This window comes from Tinamus guttatus, unplaced genomic scaffold (assembly GCF_059628265.1).
Source record: "Tinamus guttatus ecotype Peru unplaced genomic scaffold, ASM5962826v1 Tinamus_guttatus_pri_ptg000326l, whole genome shotgun sequence".
Classification (NCBI taxonomy): Eukaryota; Metazoa; Chordata; class Aves; order Tinamiformes; family Tinamidae; genus Tinamus; species Tinamus guttatus.
The window spans coordinates 443576-465589 of NW_028288860.1; the positions used below are offsets into that span (position 1 = coordinate 443576).

At 35.1% G+C, this 22014-nt stretch overlaps 1 protein-coding gene across 1 annotated transcript in view; it reads right to left on the reverse strand.

Moving 5' to 3' along the window:
* Positions 1-1470: 1470 nt before the first annotated feature.
* ITCH (itchy E3 ubiquitin protein ligase) overlaps positions 1471-22014 on the reverse strand; it is a 55888-nt gene continuing 35344 nt past the window's right edge. The window contains exons 10-24 of the mRNA XM_088529173.1: positions 20506-20680; positions 19161-19227; positions 17336-17420; positions 15958-16086; positions 15230-15302; positions 14241-14312; positions 12441-12529; positions 11619-11778; positions 11203-11336; positions 7130-7270; positions 5300-5420; positions 4487-4591; positions 4159-4255; positions 3719-3791; positions 1471-2994 (exon numbers count right to left, since the gene is read on the reverse strand). Of these exons, the coding sequence (XP_088385299.1) occupies positions 2895-2994; positions 3719-3791; positions 4159-4255; positions 4487-4591; positions 5300-5420; positions 7130-7270; positions 11203-11336; positions 11619-11778; positions 12441-12529; positions 14241-14312; positions 15230-15302; positions 15958-16086; positions 17336-17420; positions 19161-19227; positions 20506-20680 (1621 nt within the window). The 3' untranslated portion in view covers positions 1471-2894. The remainder of the gene's footprint in view (positions 2995-3718; positions 3792-4158; positions 4256-4486; positions 4592-5299; positions 5421-7129; positions 7271-11202; positions 11337-11618; positions 11779-12440; positions 12530-14240; positions 14313-15229; positions 15303-15957; positions 16087-17335; positions 17421-19160; positions 19228-20505; positions 20681-22014) is intronic.

Genomic DNA, 22014 nt, shown 5'->3' on the forward strand with positions numbered 1-22014 from the left:
TAAGGCTTTGTTAAATCTTAGCTCAGTGGCTCAGCATTTCATTAATTCTCATAAGGCAATATTCTCAATAAAAGTTAATCCAATACTTGGAAATTTGCATCAATTGACAGTTGCACATGAATATATTCTTGTGCAATTAATTTATGGACCCAATTAATTTATGGTCCCAATTAATTTATGGACCTCAGGCTGCTAAACCAGTTGAAGCAACAGGAGATGCACTAGATCTCATCTGAAAATCTTGCTTTAGTTCAATTCGGAATGACTTATTATCCAGTATATTATACTCTATGGGCTTATCCACATGAAGTTGCTACCAAAAGAACAGAGGAGTGCATCAGTGGTTCATTCTGTTTCTTTTTTATTTCTACACAACATGCTGTAGAAAATTAACAGATCCGTTAGCACTTACAATGCTTACAAAGTAAAATGGGCAACTAATCTTTAATTCTGTCTTCAGAAATATTTCTGTTTAACACAGTAAGCTTATTTTAAATTCTTATATTTGGGGCAAATCCAATGTTTTAGATTTTTTTTCCCCCAGTGAATTCTTTAATTGCAATATTTGAAAGTTATTTCTGGTGCTTGGGATATCCAGCTCCCTTTCCCCCATTCTAATACAGCAGAAAAGACATATAAACATGCTATTTAAATTAAAGAAAGAAAAAAAATGGTATAAGTGGAATCCCAGACTGCAAAAATATATACAAGCATTTACCTTTTTCCTGAACTAAACATTTCAATCATAAAAATATTAAACAGCCATACCCTATAGAACTAGGGCTAAGGCTATTTCAATTATAACTACTCTTTATTTTAAAAATATAGGGCTGAAAGCCTTTTGGGTGATATTTATACATTAACAATATTTCTAGGTTCCCTACATGAATCATAAAGCATTATGCAGAACACAAACTATCTTTTCATAGCTTAATCTTGCATTATCTTGCTTAATTTAATCTCTCTTGTAAATATGTTAGATAACTAGATTCACTGTAAGAATTAACATCAAGAGAAAATATTTATAAGGCTTTTTTTCTCCTCATGAACTGTGTACTGTAAAATAGCCATCAAATATTTTAAAGTTGGCATATTTTTCTCCTAGTAAAACCACCAAGTCAGGTTAGTTCTCACTACCAGGGAGAAGATGGAAGTGGGTCATTTCTGCACCCTCAGAAACGCTTTACGGTTTCCTTAAAGCCGCATGGCCAGTCGCCCATCGCAGGGTTAATCATCTGCCTTCCAGTACATGGGTATCCCTGTGTAGGACCTGAAAAACTCTCTTGAAGTCAGTTATAAAACTGTAGTGTCTTGGTTCTTCTTAGCCCCCAATCATTTTTTTTTTTCATCTTTTAGTTAAAATTGAAGGGATAGCAGGAAGGAAATACTCTTTTCAAGACTGGAAATTCAGTTTTATAGTATCCCACTGTCCTGTTCCAACTCTAAACATAGAAGGCTCTTAAAAACAGCTCTTATCCCAAAGCTCTGAGATGCAGCTATGCTTTAACGTGTGCTACATGCCATTTCAAGTGTCACATCTCTTTTTGCGGACAACAGCCCATCACATTGAAGTTTGCTTTCCTCCTTTCAAGTAAGAAAAGAGCTGACCATAGCTAAAAAGTGCATTCAGTCTAAAGGAGCAGGAAAATGTACAATGCCACTGTAAACCAGAAGAGAACTGAACACCAACAGAGTCTAAAAGGAAGTAAAACACGTTCTTCATCCAATAAGAACTCTCTACAAAAGTTATTTGCTATAAGTAGCTATAAGTAGAGGATGAATTCATTTAGAAATCTCCCCCAAATTCTGTAGAACTATCTACTGATGCTCCAACGTTTCAAAAAAATCTGTGATCTGACTGATCTTTCTAGCCTCCTTAGCCTTAGCCAATATCGCCCTTCAGTTCATCACCAAAAAAAAATGATAAGTATTATCATTTTTTAAATCCAGTTGTTTTATATCTCTTCCTGAGAACCCAATAAAATATCTGGAGAAAAATGACTGCAACATGTGAGAACAACTGAGTATAGTTTCCATTAACACTTGACAAAAAACTTCAGTCTGTGAGCATGAATCTAAATGGAATCAGTGCAATCCTAGGTGGTCTTGACTTTTTCAAAATGGGTAAGTACCACAGTGGTTTTATTATTGTAAAAGACAAATGAGTTATGAAGAAAAAGATGAGAATTCTTCCAAGTGAACATGAAAATGTTCCAACAACTTTGGGCAGGTGTTTATTTCGCTGGGGAAAAAAAAAAAAAAGGATTTTTGGAAAAAAACCATACAAAAATCCAAAGCTGTGCCTTGGATTTGTGCCACACTTTTACATCCCCTTAACAGCAGCTTGAATCCAGCTGGCATGTGAGCAGACTCCAGGTGGGGAAAAAACAGTCTGATCACACTTGAGTTAGAAAAAATAGCATAAGCAACAAATCTGCTTACAGTACCCAGAGGGTGGCTACAGGCTGGCTCTAATAACACTGCTGCAAAGAGGCTTATGAGGATGCTGCAGCATTGCAGCTACCAATGAACTTCCCAGTGCATCAGTAGCAAAAAATGCTACTAAAAAGGAAAGACAAAACTATTCTTAAAAATCCGTCTGTCGTTAAGGACACATTCTAATTAATGAACAGTGAGATACAGCAGAGCCCAAAGCTGTTTTAAATATCTTAGTTCATAATTCATCTGATTGCTCATTTGATTTCTGAAAGTGCTCAGTAGAAATCCAGAGTTAATGTGGGTAAAACCTCAGGATAACATCCATTTACTTACACACTAGTATGTTAAATAAATCCAAGTCGAGTCTACTTTACAATGAAGTGTGCAACAAGCAGAAGTGAAGAACATACATCATGTGTTGAGTTCACATTCTTCAAGGTGCAAATTATAACTAGTTATTCTTGCCCAAATCCTTCTGTTTCTTCAATTGCGAATAACAACTTTTCCTTCAACTGCTCATAATTCTTATAGGGTGGAAGGTCTAAGCGATTGAAACTGAAAATAAGAAAAGAAACATAAGTATTGAAAAATAATTTAAACATCACCGAAAAATCTGCTATGAATGTGAGTGATTAAACCTTTTGCTATGTAAAATGGATGCAAGAATTAATTCAGCTTTTTTATTGTTGGAAGTGGAAAAGAAAGTCCTGGAAAATCCTGGATTTATAACCCTATCAAAAGCTGACCTCAAACCAGAAATCACTTTTTTCTGAGAGCAAAAGTTTCAGTACAAATACTTCAAAAGAGCTAGTCTTACAGAAATGCAGTGTATTCAGTAATAGGACTCACTACACTTCCCTAGCTGATTAACTACAGATATTATTCATACTTGAAAAGTTAAACTTGTTCATTTTTACTGAGTAGTAAAATGAACATCGGCTACCTTTTCTCCAGAGTAGAGGATGTGTGAATAGAGCTAATAATTTTATTATCAAATGGAGCTCAGTGAGAACAAAAAAAGTCAATCCCATCTTCATTAGAAAGTACTGTTTATTATTTTAAATATTCAGTAACACGCAAATCCACAAAATTCAATAATAGAACCTACCCCATGCCACAGAATAGTTTTCCAGAAGCTCAAATTTTATTCAGTGATAAAACTGTTTAGCATAAGCTCGGTCTTTGATTTCACGCAAAGACGTTTAAGCAGATTACCCTTTTATGAACAATCTCCAAGTAGATAGAACCACAGTAATACTCTGATTTATTACATACTTACCAAGTGTGACTTCTAGGTAACCAGTTTTCCTTTCCAACTTTTTCAATACAAAATTTTTGGGGTCCATTGCTCCCTGTAACAAATTCAAGGAAATCATTCCTTGCTCTAGTTAACTTAGTATCAGTAACAGTAGTCAATATATGACAACTGAAATATGAAAAACTTAAAAACAAGACACGGCTATCATTATTCACACAGAATAAAAGTCCCTCCCTACACAGCTCTATCCAGATAAAAGTATTCATCATGTGGACTGCACAAACTTAAAGAAATGATTTTCAAAGCAACTTGAAAGGGTAATGGATATTAACAATCTCTCCTTGACTCTTACTGTCATACCTGAAATATATGGAGGACTTACTATTCGATATAAAAAAATCACAAAAGTGACCATAAACAAAAAAAATGTGCTAATCCATTAGAGGGATTCGCATGCATACCCATGAGGTCAGCAAATCCTCCCACTGGTAATCTGCAGGTTCCAGTAACAAACTGCAGGAGTCTCATTCGCTTCTCATTATCTATTTCTTTTACAAACTGAAAAAGAATAATTGAAATAAACATTTAGACAAACATCTGCTATGTGTATTTTCACTTAATCATCCACAGATTTAAAAATTACACAACTGTTAAGAATAAGTGGATTAGCTGTAAGAGATTTTATTTACATACTACTGATCTGTTCAGCAATTCTGATTATTGCTCACTCAGTTGTAGCTATAACTCTGTAACTTCTGTTGTTCTGAGAATAAAACAAATTCTACAAACCTGCCAGAACCAAACTATCTGCCTGCTGGTCCTGGTATAATGCCGGTAGATGGTATGTCTTTGCCAGTCGTTCAAATCAATTTCTTGCATTCCACATAAAAGCACCTTTTTTGGGGAAAAAAGGGAAATAAACACACAAGTTATCACTCCCGTTCTATGGCTGCCCATCAAGCAGCAAAGAACATGAACTGCACCACATTTGGAAGTATCTGTCTGCAAAGACTGCTCACTCACTTTTCATTTTAAGCTTTATCCAAAACTTCCACAACAAAGAATAATCATTGCTCATCAAGTGTATTTTGAGAGGCCACAAAATAGCAAGGGTCACATTCATGAAAAAGGGAATAATTGCTTGCATTTGGATGTTCAAACCAAAAACACAGAGTTTACCATTGCCCAACCATATAATTCTGTGCTGGGTATAATCTGTTTGGTTTTCATCTTTTCAGATTAAAGAGGTACGTCAGGAAGTGTAATTTTGTGAGATGAATACCAGCTAGAACCTGGTCTACTCTATATTTAGTCATCCATTGCATATGTGGTTTTATTTTCCTTTGTGTCAGGTTACTCATTCCTAAAACATAAGTCAGTCAAATTGCTGAGGACTTCAAAAGAAATTCAACAACAATTTTCTTAGAGGCTGGCAAACAGGAAAGCAAAAGGAAGCATATTAATCAAATACGACTTTATGAAGTTTTCCTCTTATTCCCTATGAAAGAGAGCTGTCAACCTCAGTGAACTCTGTTCTGCAAAAATACTGTAATTTATCACATGCAACAAACTGACTCTAGTGATAGTTAGGGAACCCTTTACCTCCAGTTCCTTGGCATCAAAATACTGCAGATACTGTTGTGGCAGAATTTCATTGAAGCCCTCAAAGAAAGCTTGTGTCTGCTCCTCAACACCTCGGGAAAGCCTCCATTCTGCTACCAGCCTACAAAAGAAAATAATAAAGATCATGTAAACTGGTCCATGCTGCCTCAAGTCCACACCTTTTGTTAGCCTATTCTGAGATGAGCTGTAAGATATGTTAAAAATATTATGGAAAGTCTGGAAAGTTCTGGGGATAGAGCATTGTATAACTTGATTTGTAACCTTTACTTTGCGCAAATAAGTTTTTAAATGCAAGTTAAAATCCTATGTTTCCAATGACTCTGCAATGGAAAGTATTTAGGCTCAAAGAGGAGGCAGCATCTATTCAGTGATTATATTAATGAGTGCACAGCAGTCCCTAGATATTTGAGGAAAGAAAGAAAAACGCAGAGCTATCTTTGTCTAATATTCTCCCCAGAAATCTCAATCATTATCCATGGAAAGGTAAAAAAACTAGGTCAAGTTGTACTGGTGAAGATAAGTAGGACTGCTAGCTTACCAAGAAACGACTATGTCCATTTGGAAAGTTCCATATTTGTTTCTGTTAATCATGAAACTTTGCTCTGTGGCAGAAACTCCACTCTCCATTAATAAAAGGGTGAAAAGCAGGCAGGAGACCCGAAGAACCTGAACCCAGGGAGAAGGAGATATTATGCTGAATTCAAGCCTAACCTGTCAGGAGAATTGGAGTCTAAAGGAGAGCGAGCTATTTTCTGATTTCAATCCTAGAAACTTTTGGGACTAAAAGCAGGACCCAGAGCAAACCACAGAAGAGTATGAGTGAAGCTGGAATCCGAGCTCTCCCTGGGTTCCTGGAAACTAGGAAAGGATGGTTTTCTGCAGATCCTCCCCATTTTCAATCCCAATATGAACATTTTGCAAAACTGCAGTATGTTTTTTTCTGCAAATGTTACCTTTTCTGTGAAGCACTGAAATGTTTTCACAGATTACTCATGCAACAAAACCAAAATCCACTCCCTTCTCCCTTACAGCTCCTCCTGGAAAAGGGCACTTCACCAAAATCATCACAAGAGAGAGGAAAACTACAGCAAGATTCAGCTTATTTTGTGCCTGCAATATATGTTCTCCTTTGGCAACCACACACTTCACCTAATCTTATATGTTAAGGATCATGCCTTAAAGAAGAGCTTATGTACTACTGCACATTAAGGAAAGGATATATCAAAACAAATCAGCAGGAACATTCTTTGTGAAAGACACTTTTCTCCTAATCTAGTGCCCGAAAACATTCCCATATTACAATCATAATGCTTAGCTTATGACAATACAGGTTATTCCATCATTCCTAACATGGTGCTCTTAGAAATGCCAAGGTCTAACTGTACTATAAGACCAGTTCAGCATCACTTATTGGTTTTAAAAACTAAGAATTATCAAGAATGCATCCAAAAATGTTCAGTTTGAAACAAAAATGGATCTCTAGAATATGAGTGCTGAATTAGTGCAATTCAAGTAATAAATGCATGCAATGATTTGCTGAAATACCCAAAATACATATTTTTCATTATGATATTCTGTTAATCTCCAGCGGGAATATATATCAGCTCAATTTTCTGCTTAGCATGGATTTTTATTTCCATTTTCTCTTTCAAATATGACATAAGTAACTGACACTTGTCAACATCAGCAATTACTCATAAGCAAGTTTCCAAAGATGCTTCAGGTTATTACATAGGTGGACAATCTTTTCTTACTAGAACTAAAGAAAATGGCATAAAGAAGTATTTTTAAATCGTCATTTGTTCTTACCTAATATATTCTTCTTTGTTTTCTTCTGTGACTAGGATGTTGCTACCATTTGGTTTCAAATCATGGCTTTTGATTTCACCTAGAATTTCTTTATCAACTGAGAAAAACATTTCCAAGCCGCATTCTTCAATATCATTCTCTCTGTAAGAAAAAAGAGATATTGTAAATACTAGATAAAGATCTCATACTCAGTACAGAAGATGTACGTTAAAAAAAAAAAAAAAAAGAAAGAAAAAACAGGATTGGGGTTCACAAATGAAGTTAAGGAAGCATTACTTAAAAAATAAAGGTGGTTTTGCAAGATATACTGACTTCATTTTACCCATGGCATGGAATACATGAATACACATGAAATTCATGAAAATACACTGCAGTCTTGGCCAGCAATTTTTTCGTAGTAGTACCAATAAATTAGTCATTCACTAAGGCTGACATACTACCTAGCTGACTCCATCTAATAGCTCAAAGCAGTACAGAAACTTTTCAAAGGAATAATATTTTTGCATGTGTTATGGCACAGTTGCTTCTTCTAAATGGTAACAAAGACCTTGCTAAAGTGAAGGTGCCCTTTTTCCTCCAGGTGATGCCAAACCAGAAGTAACTAAGTTTTTTTTTTTTTTTTTGTATGCTGATGTGATCTTCAACTCTCACATATTTATGGATCTATCTGGTGACCATATTCTAAAATGTTCTAAGCTCCTAAATTAACAAAATGTACATTATTTCCTCTCCTGCTGAAGAGGAATTCTATTTCTTGAAGACATAATATAGAAGGAAAGTTTTGCTAATCTGTAACCAGCAGATGCTGCTTTAATAAACTTTACTGTCTCTATAAGGTTTAATAACGCGCAGAGTAACAGGCATAGCAATGCAATGTGTACGTTGATGTGTGCTTCCATAATGTGAAGAGTCACCCATCTATGCAGTGGTGCTCAGGACCATTTTCTCCAAGAGAGACTGAAAAAAAAACAAGACAGTTTTCCTGTATCATAATACAGAAATGACAGTCTTGGATGCACCACCACTGTGGTTTATCTAGCAATGTCATGTGATGGTACTTCAGAACTTCATCACATGAAAATTTAGACGAGAAGAAAGGCTTCTGACTGATGGATGACTAAATACCTCAAATAACATTAATCTTTCCTTTAAAAAGGAAACAGACTTTCATCTTGGGTCAGGATAGAGGAGTATCTGGATACTTGGTCTCATGTTTCTTTGTGAGACATGCATGTGAAAAAGGAAAGGAATTGCATAGCCTTCATCATTTTCTAGTATTAGTGATTTATTAAAACAGTTTACCAGAAATGGTGGGAATGTAAAAAATAGCTATTCAATAGGAGATGCTACAAGCAGATTCAAAAATCCTGACAAATTTATCAGTCTTTTGAGGATGAAAGAAATTATGCCTTCCCTGTTAGACATGATTTCTTCCTACAGATTTCTGACTGTTTCCATTGGCATTGCTAACAGACAGATTCCCCTGTGCTAAACCTGAAATTTCCATTTCTTGGCTTAGAGACCAATGTCTACAGCCCAGAGGTCTGAAGTCTGTTCTCCAGAAAGTTCATATCCTTGAGTGCATTTTTTTTTTTCTCAAGGCAGTAAAGCCTTCTTGGACTCCAGCTTCAAAGAACTCTGTATCACTGCAGAAATTGCTGTTGATGTGTGGGTCATATCTGCTCCAAAAATTTCTTCCTACTGCCTTAAGCTTTCCTAAAATTTTCTTCTTTGACAATCAAATAAAAAACAAGAATACTAAAAGCATTAATTGTGGATTAATAGAAGCATATGCAGCCACCACAGCCAAGTTGTTTAAAACCTTAATTAACGGATTAGGGAGACAAGAACTGTTACTTGACAGTCCTAAGTTCTCTGGTTCCTTACTTCAAAGGTAGATTTTTCCTGTCCTTGACAAAACCTTTCACTAGGGACTGCTGGCACCCAAGAAAAGTTTCACACCAGCCATCACCTGGATGGTACCTGGCAACACGGCAGGCTTTGAAATACAGGTGAGAGGCAAAAGCAACCTGCCTTGTCTGCAACAAGCCCCTATGTACTGCCATGGCCAGGCAGTCCAGCGCCGACTTCCAAAAGCCTCTGTGCTATTTTCTGAGCCATCATAAATAATATATTGTCCAAAAGAATCATGCACGGATTAAATATGACACTGCAGCAGTACTGGAAGAGCCTGTAAGTCTCCGGTGTGGTCAGTGAAAAGCATTACTGTAAAACATGTGAAAGGCAGCGCTGGACACACGTCTCCAGCTTAGGCGCCCTAGACACACAAATACAAAGATGAGACTGTGCCTAAGGATAATAGCTTAAAAAAATACGCTTTTATTATCAACCTTCCACAGATGATTAATGAATTGTTAAGGGGAATGATTTTATATGCATAACTCACCAGTTAGTCACGAGATCATCCACCCATAGTAGCTTCCCCCATGATCACAGATCAATTACTGTATATTTCTTCTCTATAACTTCCTCAAAAACACCTTGCATTTTCAGGATCATATTTGAGCCCTAAAATACCTCTAGTTATAAAATAACAAATGACCCCTACCTTAAAAAAAGTATATATGCATGTGTGTATATATATATGTGTGTGTATATGTATATATATATAGGCTATATATATATGTATATATATATAGGCTATATATATATGTATATATATATATATAAATACACACACACATACACACACACAATCGGACTATGAAACAGCAAGATTCGTGACTTAAACCTTTGAGACCTTTTATTCTTTCTCAGGTCTCAGTTTCATGGCCAAAGATCAATATAGCTTTGTCATCAATATTTCAACTTACTGCAGCTTTTAGCCACAAATGATCGGGTACAGAACATACTACTTAAAAAATCAAAGCAAAATCCACATCTCTATTTGCAAATATAACCTGAAGCCCTTCCCACCTCCTCACTACTTCAGAAAACATTTCTATGATTCATCACTGTGGTGATGACCATATTCTGCCTTTTATACCTAATTTTGATTAAAAAAAAAAAAAATCAATGTATCCCAATTTTGTATGAAAATTACAAAGCAATTTTAAAACATTTTTAATTGATTTTATATCATTCTTAAGTATAGTACATTTCATTTCATTAGCCAGCCATAAGAGACTGATTTTTTTCTGCTAAACTTGTTTCATTTTTACAGAAGCAACAGTATTTTTTTATTTTTATTTTTGGAAGAAGAAAAAAATCAGCAATGAAACTTATGGAAACTCTTAATGGTTCACAAGGACCAAGAACTAGCATATTCTGGAATCCTGCTAATATTAAATAAGCACAGAGTTACAGTGCCTTTAAATCTGACAGGTTTTAAAATTATTTCTAAAAATTCCTTTAACACGTTTTTCCAAAATAACCATGTCTCTAAAAACTCCAGATCCATTTTACATGTCGCTTTCTGGAGAATCTATTAAGGAGTAGAAAAGGAAAAATTCAAGGAGTACGAATGTAGAATGGACAGATGAGTGACAATGCATACACAGAAGGCTGTATGGATGTAGGTAGATATGGTCTTGAATCATCCAGACTGGTGCAAAAACTCAATGCTAGCTATAAAGGTGCACGCTAGCTAATTTTAAACGACTAACCTCAAAGTCAGATTTCAAGGATAACTGAGGAGTTGTGACAGGAAGTAATAAGCTACATTTGTTTACTTTAAATTATAGTACAACTAAACAATTTCTAAACAAACCATACTCTTTAGAAAGAAAGTGTTAATGAATGGTCTGCTTTCTCATTTTTTTTAATCAATTATCTGAAAATGTTTCATTGGAATTTAGGCAAGCCTTTTAAGAGTGTGCGAGACTACCACACCTGAATTATCACTAGCTAGAATTCAAAAAGCAGTGAAAATGGAATGCGAGATTCTGCACAGAATATTCAGTAAACCAGAAAGGCAATTCCAGCACTTCTCTGTAATTGATATATTCTAATGCTCAGTGGGCTTTTGATAATAAATTTACTATTCCCTGGCATAAGTGAAAAATCAACAACATTTTATTGCTATTGCAAGAACAAAATCAAATCAAACTCACTTTACCCAGATGAGAGAGTTGTAAAACTCTGGGTCAACAGATTCTAAATCCTTGAGTCCTACTGGCTTGTTTAGGATACGTTTATAGAACGGCAGAGAGAAACCAGTGTCAATGAATTTCCCATGGAACAAAGCCTGAAGAACATGAAAACAGACAAAATAATGTAAAGGATGACTGAATACCTAATACGACAAAATTTTGTACTCTGTACCAATGACATTTGACAGCCATAAATTAAAGCATCTAGAATATCATGACTGCTAATATGTTTAAACCATTTATTTCAAAGGCAGATGTATGCAAACACTTGATAATAGTTTCAGCTCAAAGATCAATTATTTAAAATTATCCATCTAATGCTACAATATTTATCTATAGAAGAAAAACAGGAGATTTTTTTCTACTTTTGAACTTACCATGGCAATGAATCTTCCAATAAAACGGAAGTATTTCAAATGGTCAGGATTAATGTAAGAAGCCGGGTTTATCTGTAAGCAGTAGTTATCTTTCCCTGCATATTCAAACAGGCAATACATTGGGTTCAAAACTTCATGGGACAAGAGAAAGAACCATTCCCTGAAAATCATAAAAGCAAAAACAAACACATCAGTTGCATTCAAAAATTATTTTAGTTAATTCATCCGCTGAAAAGTGTCTTAGGAACTTGCTTACGCATAGGCAGTGAACCTGACTTCATTCCAAGTGTAGGGCTATACCAAACTCTTAACACAATTTAGCAATTACTACGTAAAATTACCACCTTATACAAATATGAATGGTATGGAAAAGATAACCCATCTTAATGAGCAGATTAGACTAGTTCTTTTAAGACGTCTAAACATAGAGTTTTAGTAAATGATAATTAATACTTCTCAGTTACATTCCAGTAAAGACTTCTGACTTGAAAAGGGATTTCTATTCACTTTCAGTAGATCTTTATTTTGACATTAATGGCTTTGCCAAAGGCTTGCTCTAGCTCTGTAAACTTTTTATCTTCTCTACTCATTGAGACATTCAATTAATTCCTTGTGTGATTTAAAAAATGTACAGAATCATTTTAAGAGAGATTTAAGATAGATATTAAGATAGATAGAACCATTTTAGTTGCATACTCTAACAAAAGATGAAGTATAAGCTTCACTAATATTTTTAAAGCATTGCAGTCTAAGTATCTCCTTTGGAGAAGCTTTCACTTGAGCAATTTGCAGTTTTTTTTTTGCCATTGTAATTTGATTTACCTTGCAACACCTCCATAATCTAAGCCTTCTTCACCAGGGAAAATAACCCACAAACGTCTCCGTAGATCCTGAGGGCTGAAGCTCATTATCTTAGTAAAAGAAAAACAATCAATTTGTATTTAGAAAATGGTTACCAGCACAGGCTAGATTTATTACTACTTATTAATCAAACAATATAGCATATAATACATCAGAACATCAAATGGAATTTAAGGGTTTGGTACTAACCCCTTTCCTACCAGTAGATGTGACAAGAGAAAGACGGAAAAGAGAATAATTCTTAAATGACAGACTGACATATTTAGGTCAGCAGCCAATCTGTAAGTGTACAACAAAAACCTCACCAATAAGTGAGAGAGTAACAGGGAGTAATGTTTGTGCTTTCTAGAATTACATTCTGAACAGAATCTTCGTTACACTTAATGAAGCTAGAGAGGCAAAGGAATAATTTTTTAAGCCCACAATAATAAACATACATATTTTTTTTTCTCCTGTTTTATAGCTTTACCCCCTAAAAAAGAGGATGGCTGGTAGTTCTGCACCAGCAAGAATCATAGTATTAAATTATTTGCTTTAGCAGCTATGTCCAATGTTGATTTGATCAAATGTCAGAGTTTTTCATAGCAAAACAGGGCTTTGATTTCCCATAAGAGTACTAAGCTTTTGTTTCCAATGAGACAGACAGAACTTGGAAAAAAATCATTATTTTCAAGTCTCTCCTACATGTCTGGAAATTATTACAATAAATTTATATCTCTGATAGAAGTAGGTAGGTGCAAACGATAAATTATTAATAAGCATAAAAATAGCTCAGATCTTTGTGATTTTATCATCTAAACTATTGATGAGACACACTTTTCTACAGTGAATCTAGGTTTGATGATATTTACATGATTACATAATCTATCTCTTGATTCTTTTCAATACAATATGATTTTATTACCTTTGCAATTATTGCAAGAGGACAAAGTGCAAATTTAGGAATTAAGGCTGCAGCCAACTTTCCATTACAGGATTTACTTTGTCCACTTTAATCCCTTATATTTGCAGACATGAGTGCTCTAAAAGACAATAATAGCCTATTGCACTAATACTTATTGCTTCTGCTAAGCTAGTTTACAGTAATTTGAACAAGAAGATATTAAGTTTTAACATGTTATTCTGTGTGTATGAATTTCCTGGCTTGACACATCAATGATAATTTCTAAGTCACAAAGCGCGAAACATGTAGGATTAATAAAACTCGGCTATTGACAGTAAGGACAGAAAATGCTGAAAGGTTCTATCTACTTAGATAAGGTCTGCATTTTCTTAAGTGACTTTTAAATCAGAAAAATGCAGAGGGGCTAGAGGAATCTCATATTGTTTTCCTTGCACCTCCAATCTTATTTCAATTTATCTTGCTGGATTGACAAACCACAGCTTTCTGCTTCTACCTGACAAAACAACCAGAGCGACTTATTGCCACAATGAAAATTAAAAAAAACATCAAAAAGTACTTAAACTGTAGAACCATATTTTTTAACTCTGGCTTAGCTCTACTGATGCTATTGAGAATTTTACTAATATTTTAAACGTAAAAAAACTCAGAACTCCACACTTCAGCATCTTTTTACAGATTTAAATCTTTTTATATATGACTGTACTCTAAATACACTACTTCAAGTATAAACTTTTTTTTTTTCCCTATCACTTTAAAGGTATTAGCAAACTGTTAAAGTACCAAGAATGACACCTGACTATGGAGCTCATCAAATCAATGTTACAAAACCATTACTAAAATATGTTTTCATGAAATACCTGTTGAAATGAGTCCTCGAACAATGTTTTTCTGCTCACTGTAATCTTTATGTGTTGTGGCATGGCCAGTTGCTGAAATGAAATATTTTTCAGAGATGAAACATGCAATCACCTAAAATTTCTAATAGTATGTTATGACTGTACATGTTCTTTTAAGAGGTACAGGTGAATTTCACTGTCCCATATAAAATAAAACTAGTGATGAAAATATTCTCAATTTTTATTTATTCTAAGAACTTGAAGTGAGGTATATAGGATCTTCTCACGCTGCTTTGAACAGGTTCAAATACTTTATTCTTACAAGTCATATGGAAGCATTAAGATCAAAATCATATTTTAAGTCAGCAAAACTATTCAAAAATAAAAAAATAGAGAATTTAGGTTATTTAGTACAAAATTCAAACAGAGAAATTAGGCAGGCTAGCCTCTCTGTTATTTTTTGAAGGATGATTAATCGATTCTTGAAAATTGTAATGTTTAAGCCCAGAAGTTTTTCCTAAATACCACGTTATTTATTTTGGTATGTGAGAAGTTTAAAGGAAAAGGACTGCCACAATCAGTCGGAGTTATGACAGAATATGCTAACCTGCAACACAGTAGATTCTGTGATGATTAGACATAAATGCTCTTTATCCTGCATTTTTTTTCTGGAAAAATGTATTTGTGCAGAAACTATATCTTGTACTAAATATTTAGTAATTACTTCTGTGCCTTGCTTTACTGAAAGCAGAAAATCCTTTACTAAAAGCAGAAAAAAAATATTCTGAAACTTATCACTTTTCAAAACCACTGTAACAAAACTGATAGCTATTTTTACTCTAAAAGGTTTCCAGCTTACCTCAGCTTACCTAGCTGTGAATATTCCATGGTTTGCACAAGGCCTGTATTTACCATTTCTTAATTTAACTCACATTTAATCTTACTTGAAAGGTATTCTACTTGAAAGTAAACAAACAAGCAACCAGTATTTCCAATAAATAATTCTGTACCTGACACCAGAAGCGGAAGTACTGAACCTTTGCCTTGAAATCGCGCACATAGGCTATCTGGGGTCCATTGTCTCTGAAACCAAAAGGAAAAAATGAATTTCAGTGTCATGATAATTTAAGAAAAAAAATGTCTGTACTTTTTATCAGTTATGTAGTCAGGTGGTTTAGTTGGCTGCCTAGTTTTCCAGTTGGCAAATTCTTTTGCAGTCACATTTTTTGATTTTGGAGGTGCACTTTCCTTGTTTAACTAAAAAACAATTAAAAAAACCTCATCTGTAATATTGTGGGGTGCATATGTATTATTTATTAACAGACCTGATTATTAAGTGCAAGCAAAAGAATTCTAACAGTTAGGGTGGGCAATTAACAATTCAATTTAAGTTGGGAATTAAATTTTGTTTTTGACTGCATCTTTGTTCCTGAAAATCCAGGAAATAGGGGCTTGAGTGTACAACTAAAAAGGCAGACGAGTAACTAGAAAGAAGGAAGGGATCTTGTTGTCGGAAGCATTGATGGACCCCTCCAAGACTCCCAAATCTTATCTAGTATTTGACAAGATGGATTCTGAACCACTCAGCACTGCCTTCTGCCGGGACAATTCTCAGTGGAATCAAAACTGGAAAATGAGGAAGCTTTGCTACTTGCCAAACCCTCTACAAAATAAAGAAAATCAAAAATGATGCCTGTTACACTTTACTTTAAAAGCCTAATACAAAAAAAAGACTTACAGAGCAGACTTGCCCGTGCGGGGATCTATATATGTGGTGGTTCTTCTATTGTGGTCAACAAAATATGGAATACCATCCACAGTAAATCGCATTTCCCAGCCTTCGGGTAAGGGTTTTTCATTTAATTGACTGTGCATACAAGAAAACATAAAGTAACTGATCAACTTAATACATGAAGTTAATTTTGCAACACTTCAGAAAGTAAATCTGAAAAACAACAACTTGAGAAAGTTTCTACTCAACAACATTTATTCTGCTTGTTTTCATCTTAAATATTAATGTCAGCTATCACTAAGTTGAAAATGCTTGTTTAAATAAGCATTAGCTTATCTGTAATAGCAACAAAAGAACTTCACAGAAAAATATATATATATAAATGTTGTGGATTTTTTCTCCACTTAAGTAATCACATTTTATCTTTTAGTTACTAGATTCTTATCCTAAAACTGACACCATTTTAGTGAACTTTTGGTATCTCACATATAATCATAGGTCAGTAGGGTGACCAAAATAAAAGAGTATCATGAAAATACAAATATTTATCTTGTACAATCTTTGATAACTTCTAATTCAAGTTTGGTATAAATATAAATGGACCTCAATACCCCTGGAAGACCTGGGTAGTATCATTTCACCGCGGTAATCGCAGATCGTCCTGCCCTCCATAAATCACATGATAGGCCCATGTTTCCAACTGTAAAGCCAGAATTTTGGTTGCTGGGTTGTTACTAAAAATCCAGCTGCTGCAGATGCAATAGATGGAAAAGCTGCCAGGCTTTTGGCTAAGGTCAGCAGTCCTTGCCCACGTATTAGCTCACTCCATTTCTTATTTCCTCTTATTTCTTTCCTTTGGGGACAGATAATGTTTTTTCACCAAATGGAAATGTTGAACTCAAGATGGAGGGGATGGGACAGAATATCTCCAAAGGGTCATAGCAACTCAACCCTGCACTAAAGCAGCACTCCGTCACTTTTAGTAATGCCTGAATTTTTTTCTTCTGCCCCATCTTAATATAAAGCCTGAGGCTTGGTAGAAGGTGGCAATGGAAAAAAAAGTTGGGGAGGATGTGAAGCTGGAGAAGGTGCTGAAGTTCTTTAGATTTCACCTTCTTTCTTTCCCTCTCTTAGTTACTGACTGCCTAGTAAATAATAATATATTGCTGTTTACCGAGACATTCCTGATAATTGTGCTATTAGCAAACAATATTTTGACAGCTTCCATTTTGTCTTGTACTTCTTTATGTATTTCAAGGGACACTGTCTGAGAAGACTATTTAGGACTACCCATCTTTCAGTTGCAAGCCATGTCTCCTAGTTCTCAGTGTCATTTGATAAACTGTCATTTCAGATCTATGTGAAATTGCAACCAGTTTCCTACCCCTGACTCCTGGGATCTTCCCACTGGGTAATACGTGTGTTGTGATTCACAAAATACACTCTGCCATTGCTGTCCGTTCTCTTTTCTGAAAGGAAGTAAAAATTGAAAATATTTTAGTATCTGCTTAATGCATTGCTCAGACTACTAATCATTCTTTTAAAAGCAAAGCAAAAAAAACAAAACAAAAAAACACAGACAAATAAAAAAAACGAATAGCCTCTGCATCAGTTTCTACTGTTTTAGAGTTTCTCTGCATCTGCTTTGACTCAACATCTTTTCATTCCCTTACTAGTCTATTGAGCAACAGGAATACACCTTAATAGTACCAACTGCTAATAATCATATGAAACTTCACAATCATCAATAGATGAAAAACTGTGCTGAAGTGTTCATGGATAAATTCCTTATATCCTTATATCCATATCTACATGAAGGAAAGGTCGACGTGGGAGATTGACCTTCACTAGATTTATTGGCCTGCTAACAGGTTTGCAAAATAATTTTCAGATATTTTTCAAAGTAAAAAATGTTAATGAATTAAAATATTGATAAAGCACAGTTTCCCATGAACAAACATTTACTAGGCTTTTATTTTTGAAATTAGAGGAAAAAAATAATTGGAAGAAGAAAAGCATAAGCATTTTTCTCCACCGGTGCTCTGATTATCATTGTGTGCCTTGCCTACAATACAGACAGCAATAATGGTTGAGACACATATATACAACTATCAGGAATGAACAGTGGAATAACTCTTCGTATTCAGGGGAAAAAAATACAGAAAAAGGATCAGTGCACATTTCAAGAAAATAGACAGATTCTTTCGCTCAAAAAATTAAGCCCAAGATTAAAGCATATTTATGAAAAAAAGCCAGGATTTGTTCTTCTGGCATCTTTCTGCAGTTCTAACCATTTCTTATTCTAGATTGTTGCAAAAGTAATATAGAATCCAAATTATAAAACCAAACCAAAATATGACTATAGCAGGTAAGAAGTTTCAGTTTAGAAGAGAAGTCTGGAAAGAGACTCTTGTTCATAGAAGTTACACTGATAGCAAAATAGTACACCACGGAAACTCAATTTTGTTGTTTCCTGGCCCAATTTCAGCCTAATGAACGACACTTCTTGAAATGTTATACAGATATTGCAACAAGGCACAACTGTCTATAGAACTATTTTAAAGCATGAATTTTCATTCCTAACATAACTAAACAACAAATAGTTAATTTTGAAAAGCCTTAACGGGGGGGGGGGGAGGTCTAGCTCTGTCAAATAGAGAAATTTAAATTAAATTAAATGACTCTTCTCACTTTGCCTCCATATCACAAGATGTGTATTAAATTATTACATACAGCAAAATATACATAGTCAGTTATCTGATTTATCTGATCCAGCACCGGAACCAGGAATTAGCTTACATTTATATTTTTGTACATAAATTGCTAACAATGTAAAGTGCAAAAATACTAAAAAGTACTTCAGAGGGAGGTGGAAGTGAAGGTGGGTGCTTATTAGCCCCATATTACGAAAACTTTTCAGATCAACAAAACTTCAAGAGAGAGAGGGAGGGTATGAAAGAAGCCATACAACATGGTAGTTGCTGGAAGTGTAACAGTATGCTTCATACTTTTAAAATTACTTTGGACTCACACATCCATGTCTAGAGTTAGCACTTTTACAGCAAATTTGATTAGATTTAATTTAAAAGGAGCTTAAATAAAGATTTTCACACACACAAAAACTAATTAAAAGGAAACAAAATAAGGTAGATATATATTTTAAAATTTAATTAAATTATATTACAAAACACCATCTCAGTCAGTCTTACCCCATCCATGTGGCAGAGGGCCAAGAGGATCAAACTCTTTGTTCTGTGTGGTAGAAAAGTCCTGGTTCTGCAATAAGTAAATGGTGCATTAATAACCAGCCATTATCCATTTTCTTTCCAGACGTTCTAAGTGTAGCCACCATAAATAATTGAAGTAAATGCATTTTTGTTAATGCTACATATAGAAAAGATGCCAAAAGTCTTTTCATTTTTCTCTCTTTCTCCACAGAGAACCCCTAAGTTTGTTACAAACTGTTTTGGGGGTTTTTCTTTTGTTTTAGGGTGTGTGTGGGGGGGAGCTATTTCTCAGTACTTAAGACTGAAAGCTCTTCTGTTATCTAATTTTACAGCACTTGGCATGGTTAATTAACTTCAATGCCAAGAAAATAAGTATTCTGTATGCACCTACAATAGGTTGCCCGAGACCGTGTCCAGATGCTTTCTGACCATCTCCAGGGATGGGGACTCCAAAACCTTGCTGGGTGACCTGCTCCAGTGTTCTGTCCCCTCACAGTAAAAAGCTTTTCTCTAACGTTCAGACAGAACTGCCTGTGTCTCAGGTTGTGCCCAGTGATTCCGGTCCTGTCACTGGGCACCCTTGAAAGGCACCTAACCCTGTGCACACATCTGCTTTGGATATTTGTGCACATTAAGATGTTCCTTCAGTCTTCTATTCTCCAGGTTGTTCTCCCTGTTACCATGTATGAGGTACAATTTTACTCCATTATACAAATCATAATTTAGAACTTACAGCATTCTTGATAAAATTGTAACTTTTTTTTTTTAAGCTATCTATAAATTTTACTGTTCAAGAGAGGTAAACAGTGGATTTCAAATTCTGGAATGGTTATTTTAAATCCCCCTGCTTTCATAACATTCATTGTGCATATTGCATTTTACCTGAGCAGGAAGAATTTGTTCTCCTTTGAGCTACCTTTCCTTCCTGGTCTTTGGCTAAACCAATGCAAGACACGATATAAACAGACAAGCTTATTACTAAGCTGCAGTTGTCTTGAATCACTGTCCATACTGAAAATAAATTTCACCAAAGAAATTTCACACCAGCTATATTCAGGTGATGGATAAAAACCATTACACTGCATGTGTTGCCTGCAGTTGTTGCAAGGCCACAAGCTAAAGTTACCAACTCTATGGCAGGAAGTAGCAACACACAGAGGTACAATACATCACCAAGAATAAGACATACAGTTCAAGTCTGATATCTTCACTGGTAAAGTATTCCCAAAAACACAATACATAAATGCAGGAGAGGGGGGAATTATGATCTAATAGGTTGGGAATCTGGAAAAGCCATTTCTCTCACTTTCAGCATTATATTCCTTACCCCATATATAAATCTTTGATTAAATTGCTGCATAGCTCCTTGAAGCTGACTGCGCTGAAGCTGCCACTGCTCGTAATTCCGGACAGATTCTAACGTTGGTCTCTGCCATGTCGTGGTTCTAGTGAAGTGGTCAACATAATAAATTCTCCCCATGTTGTCAACTCGCCGTTCCCAGCTTTTTAAAAAAATACAAGCAACAGTTCTCAATACCACAGAGTAATTTTAAAAGCTAAGTAGTAATTTTAGGGTCAGACCAATTGCAAAGCAAAGAGACGATATGTTTGGAACTGGATATAAAAGCAAGGGTTCATCAGCCATTTTTTTTTCTCCCTTTACTGTACATTAAAACTGCAAAGAGCTAAAATTCTTTCCAAGAATGACTTTTACTCTCTTCCATGGTATATCACAGACTCGCTCATTTACTGTGCTTTTGGTTCTTTTAAAATAGTTTCAGAGTAGTTTAAACCTACTTTTCAAGTGCTACATAAACCACTGTCATCACAGCACTGTCATTACTGCATTTATTCCTCCTAAACCCTGAAGATAATAGTCTTCTGGTTTCTCCTAAAAAACTGCAAAAACCATGACATGTTGGCCAGCACGATGCCCTTTCTGACACAAGTTCAGTCTGCTTTAGCACGAATGAGGGATGGCTCTGATGTCTACTTTTTTTTTTTTTCTTTTTGTTGGTGGCGGGGGGGATGTTTTCAGTTCATATAAATTATTTACAAATTTTGAGTGAAAACACCAGGAGTTTCATTAATATGATAGTCCAACCTATCACAAAGTTTAAGACCAATTGAGTACAACAGCTGGGCTACCTTTGTGAGGCTTTCTGCAGGCTTGATTTGCTCTTTAAAATGTTCTGAGTGTCTCTACTTGTAAAAAGTGCAAATGTCCTGAGGATGAATGAAGCATAACAGTACAATTGTTGTGTTTTCCTTTGCTTTTGAAAATATATGGAAAATAGAAAAAATAAGATTAGAAAAAGTGTGAACCTGGGCTTAAACAATGACTTACACGAATCACTGTTCTGACACTAAGAGCTGGAAAAATCTGATAACAAAAGCAGTTTCATAAAAACCCAGTAAACTAGCAGTTGGGAAATCTAACACGAGACCAAAGGACTGGAAAGAACAACCTCAGGATAAAGCAGTAGCCAAGGATATTCTTGCTCAAAGATAATCATTTGATTAATCTTAAAATACCTTTCTACAGTCTGGGTTCTATTTTAGAGTTGGGGTCACCTACTTTCTTTAACTTGGATCAGTGTCTCAACACACACACACACTTGCCTAATACTTGACAGTAAAGCTAAATTCCAATTCCGTTATCTGAGACTTTCCTTCCCTTACTGCACACTGTTATTGTAGAGCTCACCAGGATACCCTGGAGTAGCTGTTTGCACGGCATTCGTATTACCACTTACAAATAGAAATTACAAATCGCTAGTTTTAGTAAATGGTCAATTAACTTTAGATAAATCCAGTCCAGACATATCCTAGATAA